Source organism: Hemitrygon akajei, chromosome 9 (genome assembly GCF_048418815.1).
Source record: "Hemitrygon akajei chromosome 9, sHemAka1.3, whole genome shotgun sequence".
NCBI lineage: Eukaryota > Metazoa > Chordata > Chondrichthyes > Myliobatiformes > Dasyatidae > Hemitrygon > Hemitrygon akajei.
Genome location: NC_133132.1, coordinates 83,044,727 through 83,066,156, shown reverse-complemented (window position 1 = coordinate 83,066,156; position 21,430 = coordinate 83,044,727). Strand labels below are relative to the sequence as shown.

The following is a 21,430-nucleotide window of genomic DNA, read 5'->3' as shown; positions in this document are numbered from 1 at the left end:
TAAGACTGTTGATGTATTCCTTTCTACTGAATCTCATGTTGAAATGACAGGTTGGCTGCTTCATTGTTATTTTATTTTATGAGCATTTATTAAGCAAGTCTATTTGGAACCCATGTGAGGATTTGAGAAAGAAGCACTTAGCTGATTCAGCATGTGATGTACAATAGCCACCCAGAGTGACTTCATCTCAGTTTACTTGCATGGAAATTGAAAGAATGATACCTTGTGTTGCAGATGATGGAAGTCCAAAATTAAGAAAAAAAATGCAGAAATTCTATATAGGCAAACAAAGTAAGTGTTCCAGGTCAATGGGCTTTCATCAGAGCTGAGTATTATACAGTGATGACTGTGTTAACTTCACATGTTACATCAAAGGTTTTCCCCCTCTACATTGCCAAAAGAGCCACATATAAGGTGAAAATAATAAATGAAAAAATCATAAATATCTGCTAATTTGTTTTGTATTAATCACAAAAAACTGAATACTTAATGCTGCCTGACCAGCAGTGTATTTACATTTTCCGTTTTTGTTTGAAATAGAATACAAACATGTTTCTTTATTATGTTTTTTGCAGAGTTTTGTATAATTATTCTGATGTTGTTTGTTTTCAGGTTATGGTATTTGTGCATGCAAGGAATTCAACTGTACGTACAGCCATGGCCCTTCAGGAGCTGGCAAAAAACAGGGGTGAGATCATGTACTTCCAGCCAAACCAAAGTGCGGACTATGGTTCCGCAGAGAAACAGGTATGCTTGTGGCAGAACTTTCAACCAATAGAGTGTATTTGTGCATTTCCAGGGAAATTCTCACTGAACTGCAGCAGCACCACCCTAACACTAATCTGCAACAGTTTTTGCAAAAGCGAGGATTAATGGCATGTGAATATTTTTCAGGTCAGGTGAAGAATAAATAACTGTACCCCAGTGGTTGTTCTTAGCATCATTATATTTTAGCTGCATATTAAATCATGGACTTTGATTTTTTAAAAAAGTATGTTTCAAAACTTGGAATTGTAAGCTACAGTGATTGGTATAGTAGCAAGCTTCATGAGGATATAGATGGGGGGAGAGACTTGATATATAAAACTTAACACAGCAGGTTATGAATTTTATAAATAAAATATGCAATGTGAAATGGATTTGTGCAGATGTTTCTTCGATGTGGAAGCCACTTGACAACTGGCCTTCATTCTGTGTCTCGGGCATTTCTACAAGTTTTTAGCTAAAGATTGAAGACATTTAGTAGAATTTTATAGATTGTATCCATAACCCATTTTATAACAATCTAAACTACAAAGGAAGAGATACCTGATGAAAACACTTGTGAATGTTAAGCACACTCATTGCTTGTCAAATTCACCATGAAAAACTGTGTAGCTGATTTTACTTTTCTCCTCAATCACATTGCTTAAACAGTTCATGTCAAGAAATAAGTGATCATAGTTCCACAGCTATTCATAGTTATACCTTGCAGCTCCCATGACCTGATTCAATCCAGTCCTCCAGCACTGTCCATGTGGAAGTTGCACTTCCTTCTTGTGGCTGTGTGTGGGCATTCTCTGGGTGCTCCAGTTTCCTCCTGCAGGTCAGGGATTTGTGTGTTACTAGGTTAATTGGCCAATGTACAAAATAGTGATGGCAATTTGGGGCAAATAGGTTACAGGGAGAATTAGCGGGAAAAATGATTTTTCTTTGAGCCAGTAGAGACACATTTACAGCTGGGCTGAATGGCTGCCTCCTACATTGTAAGGAAATAATAAATTGCTAGTTGTAAGCATGTGTCCAACAAGTAAAGGGATAAGTACAGAATTATAGGACATACAGTCTGTGACCACTGAGTGTATGTTTGTGATCTTCTGCTGTAGTCCATCCACTTCAAGGCTCAACATGTACATTCAGAGATGCTTTTCTGCACAACACTGTTGTAACACATGGTTATTTGAGTTACTGTCACCTTTCTATCAACTTGAACCAGTCTGGTCATTCTCCTCTGACCTCTCTCATTAATAATTTATGCTTTTCCACAGAACTGCAGCTCACTGTATATTGTTTTATTTTTCACACTTTCCTCTATAAACTCTAGAGACTATTGTACATGAAAATCCCTGGAGATCAGCAGTTTCTGAGATACTCAAACCACCCAGTCTAGCACCAACAATCATTCTGTGGTCAGTCACTTAGATCAAAGCCTCTTATCTGATGTTTGCTCTGAACAACAACTGAACCTGTTGACCATGCCTGCATGCTTTTATGCATTGAGTTGCTGCTACATGATTGGAATCAGAATCAGGTTTATTATCCCCAGCATGTGTCGTGAATTTTTTTTAACTTAGCAGCAGCAGTTCAATATGATACATGATAATATAAGGTATTGGCTCATAAGATATTTGCATTAACGTGAAGGTGTACAGATGTATCTAATTAAGTGGTCACTGAGTCCAGAAAAGGTCAATGGGCTTTCTACTGGGAGGGAGCAATCTACACTAGGAAAAAGCTGGCCACATGGAAAGCTGCTGTGAAATGTGACAACTGACTGAGGCTACATCCACACTAGACCGGATTTTTTGAAAACACCAGTTTTGCGTAAAAACCATAGGCGTCCACACCAGGTGTTTTTGAAAATACCTCCGTCCACATTAAAACAGGTATTTGGGTGAATCTCCTCCTACTGGGCATGTGCAGGACACATCTACAGAAAACAAGCGGCATGTTTGGTGTTGAATCTCGCCATGAAAGACTTGGAGCGCGTTTGTTCAGTTACAGACTAGAAAAACTTAAAAGGAAATTGCCAAACGAGGGACAGCTGTTGGCTCTTACGCAGGAGGACTTAAAACTAAAAAAACAAATACTGGAGCGTATGGAGGCAACCGACAGGGAGTTCACGGACAGTATTGGAAACATTTCCTACAGCCATAGTCTCTTCACTGATGAAAGGGACAACAACTATAACTAAATGCGATAAGGTTTGTTACTGGGCAAAAGTCAAATTTGCTGTTACCTCATTTGTTTGCCTTTACTTTTGCCATGTCTTTCTGTATTATTTTGCTCTATTTAACATGCAATAAAACAAGTTACTGGGCAAAGGTGATTTTATTTTTACCTGATTAAAAGTGAAACTTACAATTTTCCTTTTTTGGTCTTAACATTTTCACGTCTATGCCAAACATAAGCTACTACTTAAAAATTACATTTTGGTAGTAGTGACAATTGCACCTATTGAATGTTTGCACAAGCAATACATTAATAAAGCACCTTGCTAAATGTATAAAACATGTCTTCATCAGTGTTATCTTGTATTTCCTTACAATGTTGCATTAGGCTGCAACAGATCTATGGTCAGAGAAGTACTTGCATAAATAGGTAAACCACCTTCATACAAGCAAGGACAGACAGCAGGGCAAAGTGAGTATACTTATTTATTCAGTAACTTATAGGTCAAAGTGTTTGGTGAGTACATTTCTAACTCTTCTGGCTTCAGTCTCATTGCCGTCTGTTCTGAAATTGTTAGGTTGTGTGAGGGGTTGAAATTCTCTTGTCATACTGCAAAGTTGCAGTAACATTCTGCTCAGGGACAGTCTCCTGAAGCCATCCGCCGTTGTTGTGATGGAGGTTGCATTCAAGAAAACTATGAAATGCCATGCTGCCGCTACCATCTGTTCCGGCACGTCATGACAGCGTTTTTAAAAAGCTTCAGTTTCCCAGTACACACCACACCAGCCAATCAGCATTTTCAGATTTAAACATTCTGGAGAGTGTTTTAGAAAAGCTCTGTTTTCGGGGGAGGAAAACGCTGTTTCAGTGTGGACGGAGGGTCAAAACAAAGAGAGAAGGCTTCGGTTACAGATTTATCTGGTCTAGTGTGGATGTAGCCTAAGAAACTTGGAGAATGGAAAAGAACCATCACAGAAGTCATATTTACCAGAATTGTAGATGACCATTCTGGGTGTTAATGGATGTTAATGGGGTGGCAGTGGTTTTCAGTTTAAACTGTTAAGGAAGTGTAAATAACAGAAGTTGCAGGATGGTTTCTGGATGGATAGTGGAGGAAGTATTGGGTAAAAATATAAGGAGAATTTCTTTACTCAGAGGGTAGCCAGGACCCAGAGTTCAGTACTTGTCGTCATAATGGGAATAGAATAAATCATTGCTTTCTGAAGGAACTGGATTGCACTTGAGGTTTCAATGTGATTTAAATGGTAGGATCCTTGGAACATTGTCATGCATAGGGATCTTGGTGCAAGAAGTGGCAAAACAGGTTGATAGGATGGTAAAGAAGGTAGATGGCATACTTGCCTTCATGGATCAGGACATTGACTGACAATTGGGAACTCATTTTACGGTTGTGCAAAACTTCAATTTGACCACTTTTGGAATATTTTGTGGCATTCTGGTCACCACATTATAGGAAGGATGAGGAGTCTTTGATGAGGGTGTTGGATAGCTTCACTAGTATATAGCCTGGATGAGAGAATATTAGCTAAAAGGAGTGTTTGGACAAGCTTTATTCATTTACTCTGGAATGTCAAAAGCTGTGGTGCAATCTGTTAGAATTACGTAAAATTATGAGAGATGTAGATAGTGGATAGTTAGTCCTTTCTGCAGGAAAGAAATGTCAAATGCTAGAGGATGAAGGTAAGGGAGGGAATGTTTAGAAGAGATGTGCAAGGAAGGTTTTTTACACAGAGAGTGGTAGCTGGCTAGAATACCAGTGCAGGTGCAGAACCAGATGGGATAGCAATCATGTAAGTGGAATTTGGATAATCAGAATCTGGTTTATTATCACTGGCATGTGATGTGAAATTTGTTAACTTAGCAGCAGCAGTTCAATGCAATAGGTAATATAGAAGAGAAAAAATAATAATAAATAAGTACATCAATTACAGTATACGAATGTCAAATAGATTTTAAAAAGTGCAAAAAACCAGAAATACTGTATATTTAAAAAAGTGAGGTGACGTCCATTTAGAAATCAGATGGCAGAGGGGAAGAAGCTGTTCCTGAATCGCTGAGTATGTGCCTTCAGGCTTCTGTACCTCCTACCTGATGGTAACAGTGAGAAAAGGTCATGCCCTGGGTGCTGGATATCCTTAATAATGGACACTGCCTTTCTGAGACACCGCTCCCTGAAGATGTCCTGGGTACTTTGTAAGCTTGTACCCAAGATGGAGCTGTCTAGATTTACAACCCTTGTATTCATATTTAGCACATGAATAGGAAGGGAATGGTGGGATACAGAACATCTGCAGTCAGATGGGATGATAGGATTAGTTTAAATTGGCATCATGATTGGAACAGATATCATGGGCGAAGGGGCTTGGCCTTCTATTGTACTATTCTGTGTTGTATTAGCTATCCCGTAGTTTTTTAGCACTTAGCTGAAGATGCAAAAAAATTCTATTTAGGACTTCGGCTGACTCCTCATTTGCTTCCTGTTGGATCCTGTCTATAAGACCAAAAGACAAAGCAGCAGAATTAGGTTGCTTGTTCTATCAAGTCTGATGCATCATTCAATTGTGACTTATTTATTTTCTCTTTCCTGCCTTCTCCCTGTAATCTTTGACACACGCACTAATCAGGAACCTATCAAATTCTGCTTTAAATATACTTAATGATTTGGCCTCTACAACTGTCTGTGGCAATCATTTCCTCAGATTTGCGTACACGACACTGGAAGAACTCAGCAGGTCAGGCAGCATCTGTGAGAAAAGAGTAGCCAACGTTTTGGGCCGAGACCCTTCATCAGGAATGGGATGATTAGTTTAAATTGGCATCATGATTGGAATATGATGACCATTCCTGATGAAGGGTCTCGGCCCAAAACGTTGGCTACTCTTTTCTCATGGATGCTGCCTGACGTGCTGAGTTCTTCCAGCGTCGTATACATATTCTTTGATCCACAGCATCTGCAGTTGTATTTTTGTGTTTTGATTTCCACAGATTTGCCTCCTTCTGGTGAAAGAAATTCCTGTTCATCTCTGTTCTAAAGGGATTTCCTTCTATTCTGAGGCTGTGATCTCTAGACCTAGACTTTACCACTATTGGAAACATCCTCTCCTTATCCACTCTATCTAGGTCTTTCAGTGACCCCTAGGCATTTCAATGTCCTGAGTATTTATCAACTCTTATTTATCAATATTTATCAATAAGAAGCTGGGAGAGGGGAAGGAGTGCAAGCTGGAAGGTGATAGGTGAGGCCAGGTGAGAGGAAGGTCGATGAGTGGGGTAGAGGGTATAATTTAGAGGGATGAGAGAGGATCTGATTGAAACATATAAGATTATTAAGGGATTGGACATGCTAGAGGCAGGCAACATGTTCCCGATGTTGGGGGAGTCCAGAACCAGAGGCCACAGTTTAAGAATAAGGGGTAGGCCATTTAGAACTGAGTTCAGGAAAAACTTTTTTACCCAGAGAGTTGTGGATCTATGGAATACTCTGCCTCAGAAGGCAGCGGAGGCCAATTCTCTGGATGCTTTCAAGAAAGAGTTGGATAGAGCTCTTAAAGATTGCGGAGTCAAGCGATATGGGGAGAAGGCAGGAACGGGGTACTGATTGTGGATGATCAGCCATGATCACATTGAATGGCGGTGCTGGCTCGAAGGGCTGAATGGCCTACTCCTGCACCTATTGTCTATCGTCTATAATTTGAGAAGCTGGGATGTGATGGGCAGAGAAGGAAAATTGCTGAGGAAGAAGAAATCCGATGGGAGAGGAGAAAGGACCGTGGGAGAAAGAAAGAAGGAGGGGCATCAGAGGAAGGTGATAGACAGGTGAGGAAAAAAGGAGGAGTAGGAGGGAAGCCAGAATGGGAAATGGAAAAGGAGAGTAGGAGGAGGGGGAGGGGAGAAATGACTGGGGAGAATTCTATGTTCCTACCATCAAGTTGGAGGCTATTCTAATGATTATGAGGTGTTGCTCCTCCAACCTGGGAGTGGCCTCATTGCAGCAATAGAAGTGGTACTGGACTGATGTGTCAGTATAGAAATGTGGAGTGGAATTAAAATGGCTAGCCACAGGGACGTCTTCCCTCTTGCAGATAGAGCAAAGGTGCTTGACAGAAAGGTCCCCTAATCTACAGTGGATCTCACTGATGCAGAGGAATCCTCACCGGGAACACTGGATTCAGTGGAAGAATCCTCAGACATGCAGGTGAACTGTTGCCTCACTTGGAAGGGCTGTTTGGGGCCCTGAATAGGGGTTAGGGGGGAGGTGAATGGGCAGTTTAGCATTTGTACTGTTTGCAGAGATAGGTTCCAGGAGGGAGATCAGTTGGGAGGGACAAATGGACAACGGAATCACGGAGGGAGCGATTCCTGTCAAAAGCAGAGAGCTTGGGAGGTAATGTGTTTAGAGCTGGGACCCCTTTAAAAATAGCGGAGGTAGCAGAGAATGATTAGACCCTAAGACATAGGAGCAGAATTACGCCATCTGGCCCATCGAATCTGCTCTGCCATTCAATCATGGCTGGTCCTTTTTTTCTTTTTCCTCCTCAATCCCTGTTCCCGGCCTTCTCCCCGTAACCTTTGATGCCATGTCCAATCAAGAACCTATCAATCTCTGCCTTAAATACACCCAACGACCTGGCCTCCACACCTGCATGTGGCAACGAATTCACCACCCTTTGGCAAAAGAAATTTCTCCACATCTCTGTTTTGAAAGGGCGCCCCTCCATCCTGAGGCTATGTCCTCTTGTCCTAAACTCTCCCACCATGGGAAACATCCTTTCTACATCTACTCTGTCTAGCTCTTTCAATATTCAAAAGGATTCAATGATATCCCCCCTCAACCTTCCGAATTCCAGCAAGTACAGACCCGGAGCCATCAAACGTTCCTCGTATGATAACCCTTTTGTTCCTGGAATCATCCTTGTGAACCTCCTCTGGACCCTCTCCAATGCCAGCACATCTTTTCTAAGATTAGGTGCCCAAAACTATTCACAATATTCAAAGTGAGGCCTCACCAGTGCCTTATAAAGCCTCAGCACCACATCCTTGCTCTTGTATTCTAGACCTCTTGAAAAGAATACTAATATTGCATTTGCCTTCCTCACCACCGATTCAACCTGCAAGTTAACCTTCAGGGTGTTCTGCACAAGGACTCCCAAGTCCCTCTGCATTTCAGATTCCTGGACTTCCCTTCATTTAGAAAATAGTTCGCACATTTATTTCGACTACTAAAGTGCATGACCATGCATTTTCCAGCATTGTATTTCATTTGCCACTTACTTACCCTTTCTCCTAATCTGTTTAAGTCCTTCTGCATCCTACCTGTTTCCTCAGCACTACCTGCCCCTCTACCAATCTTCGTATCATCTGCAAACTTGGCAACAAAGCCATCTATTCCATCATCTAACTCACTTATATTCAGCATAAAAAGAAGTAGTCCCAACACAGACCTCTGCAGAACACCACTAGTCACTGGTAGCCAACCAGAATAGGATCCTTTTATTCCCACTCATTGCCTCCTACCTATCAGCCAATGCTCTAACCATGTTAGTAACTTTCCTGTAATACCATGGTAACTTAATTTGGTAAGCAGCCTCATGTGTGGTACCTTGTCAGAGGCTTTATGAAAGTCCAGATGTACAACATCTTCACTGCATCCCCTTTATCTATGCTACTTGTAATCTCCTCAAAGAATTCCAACAGGTTCATTAGGCAGGATTTTCCCTGAAGGAAATCATGCTGACTTTGTACTATCTTGTCCTGTGTCACCAAGTACTCTATCACCTCATCCTTAACAATTCACTTTAACATCTTCCCAACCACTGAAGTCAGGCTAACTGGTCTATAATTTCCTTTCTGCTGCCTTTCACCTTTCTTAAAGAGTGGAGTGACATTCGCAATTTTCCAGTCTTCTGGCACTGTGCCAGAGACCAATGATCTTTGAAAGATCATTTCTAATGCTACCACAATCTCTAACACTATCTCTTTCAGAACCCAAAACCAGAGGTGCAGTTCCTCTGGTCTGGGTGACTTATGTTCAGGTGTTTCAGCCTTTTGAGCATATTCTTTCATGTAACAATAACTGCACCCACTGCTCTTCCTTCACACACTACAACATCAGGTATACGGCTAGTGTCTTCCACAGTGAAGACTGATGCAAAATACTCATTTAGTTTATCAGCCATCTCCTTGTCCCCTGTTATTATTTCTCCTGCCTCATTTTCTAGCGGTCCTATATCTTTTCTCATTTCTCTTTTATTTTTAACATACTTAGAATAACTTTTACTGTCCACTTTGATATTATTTGCTAGCCTAATTTCATATTTCATCTTTTCCCTTCTAATGATTTTTAGTTGCTCTCTGTTGTAGGTTTTTAAAAACTTCCCAATCCTCTATCTTCCTACTAATTTTTGTTTTGTTGTATGCCCTTTCTTTTGCTTTTACAATAGCTTTGAATTCCCTTGTTAGCCACGGTTGTACTATTTTACCATTTGAGAATTTCTTCATTGTTAGAATACACATGTCCTATGCCTTCCTCATTTTTCCCAGAAATGCATGCCATTGCTGCTCTGCTGACGTCCCTGCCAGCAGCTCCTTCCAGTTTACTTTGGCCAACTCCTCTCTCATACCACTGTAATTTCCTTTACTCCACTGAAGTACTGCTACATCAGACTTTACTTTCTCCCTATCACATTTCAAGTTGAAAACAATCATATATACTAAGGGTTCTTTTCCCTTAATCTCCCAAATCACCGCCAGTTCATTACATAACACCCAATCCAGTATAGCTGATCCCCTAGTAGGCTCAACTACAAACTGCACTAAAAAGCTATCTCTTAGGCATTCAACAAACTCACTCTCTTGAGATCCATTACCAACCTGATTTTCCCAATCGACCTGCATGTTAAAATCTTCCATGACTACCATACCATGATGTGTTGGAGCTTTAGGTTCATGTGGAGGTAGATAAGGCAAAGACAAACTTTATCATTGTCTGATCATGGAGAAGAATGGTGTATAATGTGGTTCAATGTGAGGTCATCCACTCTTCCACTTCCTTATCCAAGTAATTTATAAAAATCTCAAAAAGCACGTGTCCCAGAGCAGATCCCAGTGGAAAACTACTGGTCACTGATCTCCAGGAAAAAATACACTCCATCTACTACGACCTTGGCCTTCTGTGGGCAAAGCCAATTCTGAATCCACACTGCCATGTTTCCCAGTATTCCATGCCTCCTGACTTTTGGAGTGAGCCTACCATGGAGAACCTCATTAAATGCCTTACTACGTTCCATATTCCATCAACTGCTCCTCCCTCATCAATTTGTTTTGTCACTTTCTCAAGGCATCATTCAAGCTTGTGAGGCACAGCCTGCCACTCACAAAGCCATGCTGACTATCCCCAATCAGACAGTGCTTCTCTAAATGCTCTTATACTGTCTCGATGTAATCTTACTGGTCTGTAATTTACAAAATTATCCCTACTACTTTAATTGAACATGGGAGAGGAAAGAACTAGTGTTAAAGGTGAATAGCAGACAAGAAAAATCAATACAGGTGACGCCTGCTTTACGAATGTTCGCTTTACACCACTTTGCTTTTACAAAAATTTTTCCCATATAAATTAATGGTTCTTCACTTTATGCCATTTCAGCATAAGAAAGGTTTCATAGGAACGCTCTACCTTTGTAAAGGGGGACACCTGTATAAATTAGAATGCCTTCAATGAAGATGTTCTTGCACGTAGCCATGCATTAAACCGTGTAACAAAAAAGCTAAAACATATTCTAAAAAGAAAAATTAGGAAAAGTTTTATTTGTCCCCCCTTATCAGGTTATATTTGTGTCATTGCTTGATGGCCCAGATATTTTCTGGGCAAACTATTGACACTGAAGAGGTAGACAGGACACTGATATAATGGTTTCCCCAATGTCCCAGTAGTTGCTATTTTATGGCAGTTCATAGTGTTAGGAAAATTTTAACCTGCCAATGGGTAGGAGAAATCAGGGATCATGACAATAGAGGCTAGAGCAGGGGAAGAGGTTCAATTCTTGTCATGATTTTTACTGAGTTGATTTTTTGGACTTTGAAGAAGTATTCATGCTGCTTGGGCCTCGTTGTAGGACTGGATCTTCCCATCCTTTTTTGGAACCGGAGTTTTCAGAATCATAGAAATATATCCACCTGTTTTTATGGATTAAATTTTCTCTTGATGTTTTAGATTTGAGATCATTCCTTCAGAAAGGATCAAAGACCCAAATATTTGCATATTGACTTTTTGTTCTCCTTTTTAATTTATGTATTAACATGCAGAAGACCTTGCTGGGGGATGTAGTGTACAAAAGCGACTAAATCTGACAGCATTAGGGAAATAAATTTACATCAATGGAAATAATTATTAAGTAGTTTTGTAATTTTGTCTCAGAAGGTTAATTTAGTTACATTGTGATAAGGTGCTCAGTTACCACTGCTAGACTTAATGTAAGTAAGATCTACAGTAAATCTATATAGTTGGCCGTCCTTATCCGTGGGGATTGGTTCAGAGACCCCCCCCCCCACCCCGCGGATGCTCAAGTCCCTTATTTAACCTGTCTCAGTGCAGTGGTCTTTGGGACCTGGCGCAGCTCTGAATCCGCAGTGTTTCTGTTCACGAAAATAATCACGATCACGATTGAAAATAAGGCGGAAGTAATAAAGCGATCAGAAAGAGGTGAAACGCCATTGGTCATTGGAAAAGTGTTAGGCTACAGTCGGTCAACGATCGGAACAGTTTTAATGGAGCATGTGAAAGGCCCTGCCCCGATGAAAGTTACAATTATTACTAAGCAACACAGTTGTTTAATTTTTGAAATACGTATGTTTCTTAAATGTTTTATATGCATAGAAAGGTAAAATATGTACTATATACTAAGAAAAACGTTTGACTGATGCTAAAGAATACCGGACGTACCTGTTCCAACTTCAAATCCAACTTAAAGATGGACTCAGGAATGGAACTCATTCATAACCTGGGGACTGCCTGTACTTTTAAGTCATTTCTAGATTACTTATAATACCTAATACAATGTAAATGCTATGTAAATAGTCTGTACATGCTCAAACAACGAGTGCTGGAGAGAGAACTTCCGGGTTTTCCCGATCCGTGGTTGGTTGAATCCTCACATGCGGACTCTGCGGATAAGGAGGGCCAACTGTATTTGTTTATTGTTTAAAATTGTCCCTGATGTGAAACTGTCCATTCCATTCAAAAATGGACTTTAGATAATTTATCGTAACAGCTTTTGATTGATAGCCCTTCAAGTTATGTCTCTTCAAGTGTTCTTCTCAGTACTATATAATTTTAAGAGTTTCTCCTGTCGTCTCTCACCATTCTTCTCACTTCTCATAACAACATACTCAATTAAGTAACTTTTTTTCCTCAACTACCCTTCAGTCTTGCTACTAATTGCTTAAATTTGTGCTTACTAATTAATGACATTTCTGCTGAGGCATGTGGGTCCTTCCAGTTTACCCTCCTGCCCTCTCATAATTTTACACGCCTCAATTATTTTTCCATGAAATACACTTTTTTCCAATGCAGAAAAACAATCTTTCTTTTGTGCCAATAATTCTCCAGCATGGTCGACATCCTTGTAAATCTCTTTTGCACCCTTTCTGTGCTGTCATATCTTTTCTGTTGTATAATGACCTGACCTGTACATATTACTCTTTCTATGGATTAACTATCATTTTCTCCAGTGCTTGCATGACCAGTCTGTTCTTGTATTCTATCCTCGGTCAATAATTTACATTTTACAAGCACTGTATTTCCCATTGCATTGACAAGTAGCATACATGATTGTTAGTCGTGAAAACAATTAGAAAAATAGTATTCATTTCCACTATTCTAGAGCGAAGAAAGCATATCAGCATATTACCATAATACCTTGTTAAGCTGTCTGCTTGAAAGTTTAAATTTATGAATGAAGTAAACTATCCAACATTTTATTTGCTCCTATATGGTCTGCTGTATTTATATTGCTTGATTTCTTTTAACCAAAATCATGCTGAGTTGCTTATCTATGTGATGAAATCCAAATGGACAACAGTACACAGCCCAATAAAATTAAAGAGAGTACTAAACCAAGTATAGGCACCTTACAGTCAAAACAATAATTTTAGCTTAATTTACAAATGTATCTTGCAGTGTGCTTTTAATTATTGACAGTTGTGCAAATTTCACAATGACGATGCTGAAATACAATTCCCATCCTTATTAAATAGTTCATTTCTTCACACTGGGACTTGCAGTTTTGCATGGTGAATAGCTTGCACCACCCAGTGGATGAATAAAGTATAGCTCTATAATTCCAAAGTATCTGGATGAAAATTTAATAAAGTGTTGATTTTATGTGCACAAAAAGAAAGCTATATTTTACATGAATATGCCTGTTTTACTTATTTAGAACCAGTAGTTCTATCTAATCTTGAATTTAGACTTAAAAATACAAATAATTGAATTTCTATTTCTCGTGAGTTATATTGATGTCCTTTACTGCTGCAATGAAGTGAGTGATTTTTTTCCTGATGATTTGCACAAAGATCACCATAAATACCTTCCAAAAGTGTCTTGAGTTTGCTCTGTCTGGATTTTAACCACATGCCTCTCAGTTAATTTTGTGAAGAAATTACATGTGGAAAATTGAATTTTTTGCATAATTTTATAATGCTGAGCGAAGAGTACGCTACGGTCAATTATGGATAACTCTGAACATCCTCTACATAGCACCATCCAGAGACAGAGAAGCAGTTTCAGCGACAGGTTACTATCGATGCAATGCTCCTCAGACAGGATGAAGAGGTCAATACTCCCCAATGCCATTAGGCTTTACAATTCAACCGCCAGGACTTAAGAACTTTTTAAAAGCTATTATTAATGCTTTTTGAGATAGTGATTTAGATGCATATCATATTTTTTACTGAGTTAAGTATTGTATGTAATTAGTTTTGCTACAACAAGTGTATGGGACATTGGAAAAAAGTTGAATTTCCCCATGGGGATGAATAAAGTATCTATCTATCTATCTATCTATCTAATGGTCCTTGTGGAAGCTAGAATCAAAATTTGGTTCCTGTACATATTTGAACATGGCTAGACAAATGTTAGTTTATTGATCTCTCCGCCTCATGTGAGATTTTGTTGACACATGATGCATACATGTGAAGTACAACAATTCATACGGTAGTAAGTAAGATTTTAGATTCATTACTCACTCAAATTACAACTAGGATTTGGTTATTCGATACACAAATTCAAAGGGTATCTGCACGTCCATGTTGAATTATTGCAAAAGCCCATCAAACATTCAGTTCCTTAGATAATTAGCTAATAAAGTTTAGAAAATACAATATGCAAATATTTCTGCCTTTACTTCTTGAAAAGGGCAATCCTTCTGGTGTCTTATTTGCCTTCTTTTTGTTATCAAACCATTTAAATTCCAAAATAACAATTGAGCAAAGATTATTGTATGATTATTGTAAGATTATTCTCCACATGTATTGTGGAGAAATTTAAAAGATTTTCTCCTGTATCTCAGGTATTGTTTGGCTGAGTTGAATATTGTATTGCAAAGTATATTGAAGTTGTGGAAAGAATGTCCAAGTAAGGTTCTTAATCATTTATTCCATTGTAGATTCATGTGCTCTAGTAAAGTCAGTTCTTCTAAAATCCATTAATTCTTTGCAAATGAGGTTGAAGTGTCTTCACCTGCAATACTACCTGGACTACTACTTTATTTATTTTTATTTATTTAGAGATACAGCACTGAATTGGCTCTTTGAACCGCACTGCCCAACAAGCCCTGACAACCCAAGAGGAAGAATTGTTCCTCACTATCCATCCTATCCATGTCCCTCTATCAGGTTCCCTTCAGACTCCTTTTCTCCAAGTAACCTCTTCAGCCTTTTTAATAGAATCCTAACCTTTTTTAGAGTGTTGACTGGAATGCCACATAGTTCTCCTGCTATGACCTAATCAAAGTGTTATCAAGTTGTACCAAAACCTCCATGATCTTAGTCATGTACACTAGGATTCAATGAATTCCTTGCTCATGTGAAACTCAGAGTAAATGGTATACATGGTGATAGTAAATACAATGGCAAGGATACTGACAAGTGCAAAAACAGTAGAATAGTATAAAGACTTGTGGAAGTAGTGCAAAAAGAAGAACTAAAGTGATAATAGTGGAATAACCAAGAGAAGAGATTGAATTAAGAGTATGGGCATGTGGCTGCACTCCTATGAAAGAGGTCCTGCTGTAGGGTCTTCCCCAAGGTATAGACTGTTTATTCCTCTCTATAGATGCTGTCTAACCTGATGAATTCCTCCAGCATTTTGTGTGTGCTGCTCTGGATGTCCAGCATCTGCAGAACCTCTTGTGTTTTTGGTATGAAAGAGGTGATTGGTTGAGAAGTCTGATAGCATTGGGGAAGAAGCCGTTCTTAAGTCTGGATGCCTGGGTTTTCAAACTCCTGTATGCTCTTCCAGCAAGTGGAAGACAGGGTGACAGTCATCCTTGACAATACTTTTGATGTGTTGTGTAGTCAGAGACACTCCACTGCTCATCACTGTTATAATGTATGGTTATTTGAGTTACTGTCACCTTCCTATCAGCTCGATCCAGTCTGGCCATTCTCCTCTGACCCCTCCCATTAATAAGGCATGTCTGAGATACTCAAACTACCCTGTCTGGCACCATTCTACAGTCAAAGTCACTTAGATCACATTTCTTTCCTGCTCTGATGTTTCATCCAAACAATGACTGAGCCATTTGACCATGTCTGCATGCTTTATGCATTGAGTTGCAGCCACAGGATTGGCTGATTAAATATTTGCATTAATAAGCAGGCATACAGGTTAACCTAAAAAGTGACCGCTGAGTGTATAATAATCAATAAGAGCTGGAGTGGCATGAATGCAAGGAATTTTAAGGGTTTATGGCATAGAGTAACAGCAGCTGGATGTTTGCATAATGCTTTTAATGTAATAATCCAGGTTTTCCACTCCAGAATATGTGTCTTAGATATCAGTTTAAACGATGCAGTGATAAAGCTCAAAATGCTAATTAAGAGGCTTCAGAATATTAGTTGATCCTGTTCGGTCTAAATATTAGACAGCAAGAGTATCACTCCATTTCAACACTAAGATCATTAAAGATAAACTGATCTTATTTAATGCTACTTAACGGGAACAAATTGACAATTAATATAATTGATAATTTCATAGGCTTCTTATTAAAATCCTATAATTTCTATGACTTTGCATGATTAGTATTGTAGGTTGTTGGATAAATGTTGATTCTTGATATTGTTATTGGTTTATTATTGTCACTTGTGCAAAGGTATAATGAAAAGCTTGTCTTGCAAAATATTCATGCAGATCAAGTCATTACATAGTGCATTGAGCTAGAATAAGAAAGAACAATAATAATGCAGAATAAAGTATAAAAGATACCAAAAGAGTAGATTGTGAGGTCATAAGTCCATCTTACCATATGAGAGGTCCATCCAAGAGTCTGATAACAGTGCAGAGAAGCTGTCCTTGATCCTGGTGGTACATGCTTTCAGGCTTTTGTACAGCATCAGGATCAGAATCAGGTTTTATATCACCGGCGTATGTTGTGAAATTTGTTAACTTAGCAGCAGCAGTACAATGCAATACATGATAATACAGAAAAAAACATAATTAAGTAAATCAATTACTGTAAATATATATGTATATTAAATAATTAAATTAAAAGTAGGGTAAAACCAATTTTTTTTCAAAATGTATGGTAGTGTTCATAGGTCCAATGTCCATTTAGAAATTGGATGACAGAAGGGAAGAGCTGTTCCTAAATCACTGACTGTGTGCTCTCAGGCTTCTGTACCTTCTTCCTGTCAGTAGCAATGAGAAGAAGGCATGTCCTGGGTGATGGGGGTCCTTAATAATGGAAGCCCCTTTCTGAGGCACCACTCGTTGAAGATGTCATGGATACTGTGGAGGCTAGTACCCAAGATAGAGCTGACTAATTTTACAACTTTTTGCAGCTTCCATTAATTCTGACCAGATCACCATCTCCTTTTACAGAAATGCAGCTCCAAACCTGCAGAGAACATCTGCCATGCTTCACTGTTAGCCACTAACACTCATCCACATAGCACTCTCCAGCTCTTCTGTGGATAAACTGCCTCCTGTTTGAGCCAAACATTTAAAATTTTGACTTGTCAGTTCAGTGCACTTGCTGCCATTGTTCAGCACCCCTGTCCTTGTGTTTTTGTGCAATCAATTATGATTTGGAGCATATTAAGTAATAAACCAGTTTTCAGATAAAAACTTTATTACTTTGTAGGTATATATCCCAGTGCATGATTAAGCAAAGATAACAAACATGTGCTAATGATCAATGGCATAATGAGTTGAATAAACTAAATTGATTAACTCAAACAGAAATAAGTGTAGGAGTCAAACTGGTTGAAGGAGAACCAAACTATGAGGTGAAGTGAGGTGTGACAGCTTAACCTTCAAATCATCAATTTTTACACATTGGCAAGAGTGAGCATAGCAACAAGACACGAGATGGTCATCCTGCATCAGCAAGGTTTTTCCCAAGCAGAAATTTCACGACAGTCAGGAGTTTCAAGCTGTGCCGTCCAAGCTCTTCTGACGAGGCACGAAGAAGTGGACAAGGTTGAGGACCAGAAACCAGTGGTCAGCCACAGACTCCGGCCGAAAAGCCAGTCCTCCAAAGTGGAAACAAATCCAAGAGACTCACCTATGTTCAAAAATACAAGGACTGGAGAGCTGAACATTGGCAGCAAGTGCTCTGGACTGATGAATCAAAATTTGGAATATTTGGAGGCAGTTTGTCAGCAGAAGAGCTGAAGAATTCTACATGGTTGAGTGTCTGCAGCCAACAGTGAAGCGTGGCAGATGTTCCCTGCAGGTTTTGGGATTTGGGGCTACATTTCTGCAAATGGAGTTGGTGATCTGGTCAGAATTACTGGAAACCTCAATACAAGCACATTTTCATCCATCATGCAGTACCATCAGGAAGGCATCTGATCTGCCCTAACTTTATTCTGCAGTAGGACAATGTCCCCAAACACATGCCCAAGGTCATTTAAGAGCTATCTTCAGCGAAAAGAAGAACAAAGAGTTCTGCAACAAATGGTATGGCTTTCACAGAGCTCTGATCTCAGCGTTTTAGAAGCTGTCTGAGATTACCTGGAGATACATAAGCAAGTGAGACAGCCAAAGTCTGCAGAACTGTGGCAAGTTTTTCAAGATGTTTGGAACAACCTACCAGTTAATTTTCTTATAAAACTGCACTACAGTTTACCTAAGAGAATTGATGCAGTTTTAAAAGTGAAGTGTGATCACACCAAATATTGATTTTGATTTAGTTTGTTACTGTTTACTGCTACTTATGGAGATTTTTTGATATTTAGAAACTTTTCATTATTTTGTAAGCATCTTCACTACAGATTTTTTAATATGTGCTTAAGCAAGTACACATACATGGTGTAATTAAGCACCAACTCAAACAACTTCATATTTGACTTACTGTTCCAACTTAGCAATTATTCTGAATCGCACAACTCATTGCTTGCACATAAAGACCGCCATGTGAGATAAATTAACCAAACTCATTCCAACAGAGTTGTACTGTCTTGAGTTCTGAACTCAGAGAATTCCTTCTTGAGATGGATATTCCCATTGCTGGTGATATTCATGTACTTAATGGCCATTCTTATATAAACAATAGATTAAAAGGTCAATACAACATCAGAAGCAGAAGGGCTGTACTATGCTCTATGTTTTGATCTTCGAGTAGGTCCATTGATATACTCCTGCCCACAATCCAAGCAGCTCCAAGTTATTCATACATTCATAGCAAACAACTCCTATCCATTGTTCCCTTTTCCATCCTGAAGTTAAGGAGTTAAGGGGGTGGCATGGTAATGTCATCTTGAGTATAATGTATCACACCACCAGTGATTGGGGTTCAATTTCCACTGCTCTCTGTAAGGACTTTGTTTGTTCTCCCCATGACCATGTGGGTGCACTGATTTCCTCCCACATACATTCCAAAGACGTACAGGTTGTAAATTATGGGTGTGCTATGTTGGCACTAAAAGCTTAGCCACACTTGTGGACTAGCCTCAGCACATAGGGTCATAGGGAAGTATAGCAGGCCCATCTGCCCATCTAGTCCATGGTGAAACCATTTAGACTACTCCAGTGGACTTGCATCAGGACCATAGCCCTCCATACCCATACTATTCATGTACCTATCCAAACTTGGACTATGTTGATCATTGATACAAATAATGCATTTCACAGTATGTTTCAATAAATCTAAATTTTATAAATCTTTTCTTAAGTTAGACCTGGGCTCCAGAAATGTTAATAATCTGTGACAATTGAGATTCAAAGGTTCAATTTAATGTCAGAGAAATGTATGCAATATACATCCTGAAATGCTTTTTCTTCGCAAAACATCCACGATTGCTTTTCCTCTTCTCCTTCTGGTTCACGGTAGAACAATTTATGGTGCATGGTTTACAGAACTGCATAGTTTACAGTCAGTGTAACTATGCTTCTTTTCAATGAGACCACCTTTCCTTCACTGTGTTCATGATTCCCAGAATATTTTTGTTCTAGTCAGTGTCCTTTCAAAATCTAATGGGATTCTTGGCATCTTGTCTCGGGCTACCCTGTGACATTCATTGTACTGTATGCTGCAGGAGCAAGGTTGTGTTTCTGTACAGCCAGGTTTTAAGTGATATTCAAACAAGAGGACATGAGTTGAGAGTTAGGGGGCAAAAGTTTAAGGGTAACACAAGGGGGAATTTCTTTACTCAGAGAGTGGTAGCTGTGTGGAACGAGCTTCCAGTAGAAGTGGTAGAGGCAGGTTCGGTATTGTCATTTAAAGTAAAATTGGATAGGTATATGGACAGGAAAGGAATGGAGGGTTATGGGCTGAGAGCGGGTCAGTGGGACTAGGTGAGAGTAAGCGTTCGGCACAGACTAGAAGGGCCGAGATGGCCTGTTTCCATGCTGTAATTGTTATATGGTTATATGATATATCTATAGTAAATGTAGTGTAATAATTGCCACATTTAAAATATATATGTGACAAATTGAAATGAGATACACAAACAACAACTCAAATAACATTTTAAAAATATACAAATGGTTACTCAATATAGTTTCATTTCAGGTTTTTACAGATTTACTTTGGTTTATACTTCCACAAATATCAACAACAGAGTTTTAACCAAGGGACAAGATACTAGAATTGATCATTCAGTTTAATTTAGTGAATGCGGAATGTTAATGGATGCCTAATTAATCTCAGAAGAAGTCACAACTTTTAGGCCAATCTAACTAGATGCTACTCCAGTAAATACTAAGTGCAGTCATGAAATATTTGCTAAAATATTGATATTGAAATGTTAACCAAATCTTGAACATGAAATTTCACATAGTATCTGTAGCCTATGGCAGTTATTTGAATAACAAGTGCAAGATATAATACAAGTGTATTGGTAATTTTCACTTTTGAAATGCTGGGATGTTTTTACTGAAGTTGACTTATTTTAGTTTCTCTAAACTAGTTTATTGCCATATGGGATAATAAAATGATGCTATGTGACATTTCATCCATTTAGTCTTTTATCCATTTAATATCTGTAGCTTATAACACTGAATATTAGTATGCAGTATAGAATTTGTTGAAGTATTCTACATTAAGAACATTACAGGAAACTTGCTAATTTATTACAACATAATGTTCTATATTGTGCATTAAAATGTTACTATAGTAATAATTCATGTAAAGCTGCCAATGTATTGTACTACCTGTTTTTGGTATCACTGCAGATTCAGAAATCCAGAAACAAGCAGTTACGGGAGTTGTTTCCAGATGGATTTGGCATTCATCATGCAGGAATGTTGCGCCAGGACAGGAATTTAGTTGAAAATTACTTTTCTCGTGGGCACATAAAAGTGTTGGTTTGTACAGCTACGTTGGCCTGGGGTGTCAATCTTCCAGCACACGCTGTTGTCATCAAGGTAAATTTGAAAACCCAACAGTTTTTGTTTACTTGTTTTAGAACAATACAGCTTTCTGTTTTCAATCTTTTAAATGTTAGGGTGATTGTGGAAAAGGGGTCGAAATAATAGGCAGTCAGACAAATTCTCCTTGTGTTTTGGTGTACTCAGAACATGATTAAGGAATAGTAACAACATGGGATGTTAGAAAGATTATGTCATATCATGCACACAGTAGATGTCATCAGATCATTACCACTGGCCTAAATATGAGTTATTCCAGGGAACAAAACAGTCAAGTAGTGTAATCAGTTTGTTACTAGAACAGGGCTAAGAGTGCATATGTTAGGTGATTTAAAACTTGAGGGAAAAGCCAGTTTTCTTTAGAAATGAGTGGACACCAGAAAGTAA

At 38.9% G+C, this 21,430-nt stretch overlaps 1 protein-coding gene across 2 annotated transcripts in view; it reads left to right on the top strand.

The window, feature by feature from the left end:
- Nucleotides 1-21,430, top strand: part of ascc3 (activating signal cointegrator 1 complex subunit 3) — a 360,447-nt gene that overhangs the window by 133,726 nt on the left and 205,291 nt on the right. For both annotated transcript variants that reach the window (XM_073056467.1, XM_073056468.1), the window contains exons 14-15: nt 613-747; nt 20,849-21,040. In XM_073056467.1, the coding sequence (XP_072912568.1) occupies nt 613-747; nt 20,849-21,040 (327 nt within the window). The remainder of the gene's footprint in view (nt 1-612; nt 748-20,848; nt 21,041-21,430) is intronic.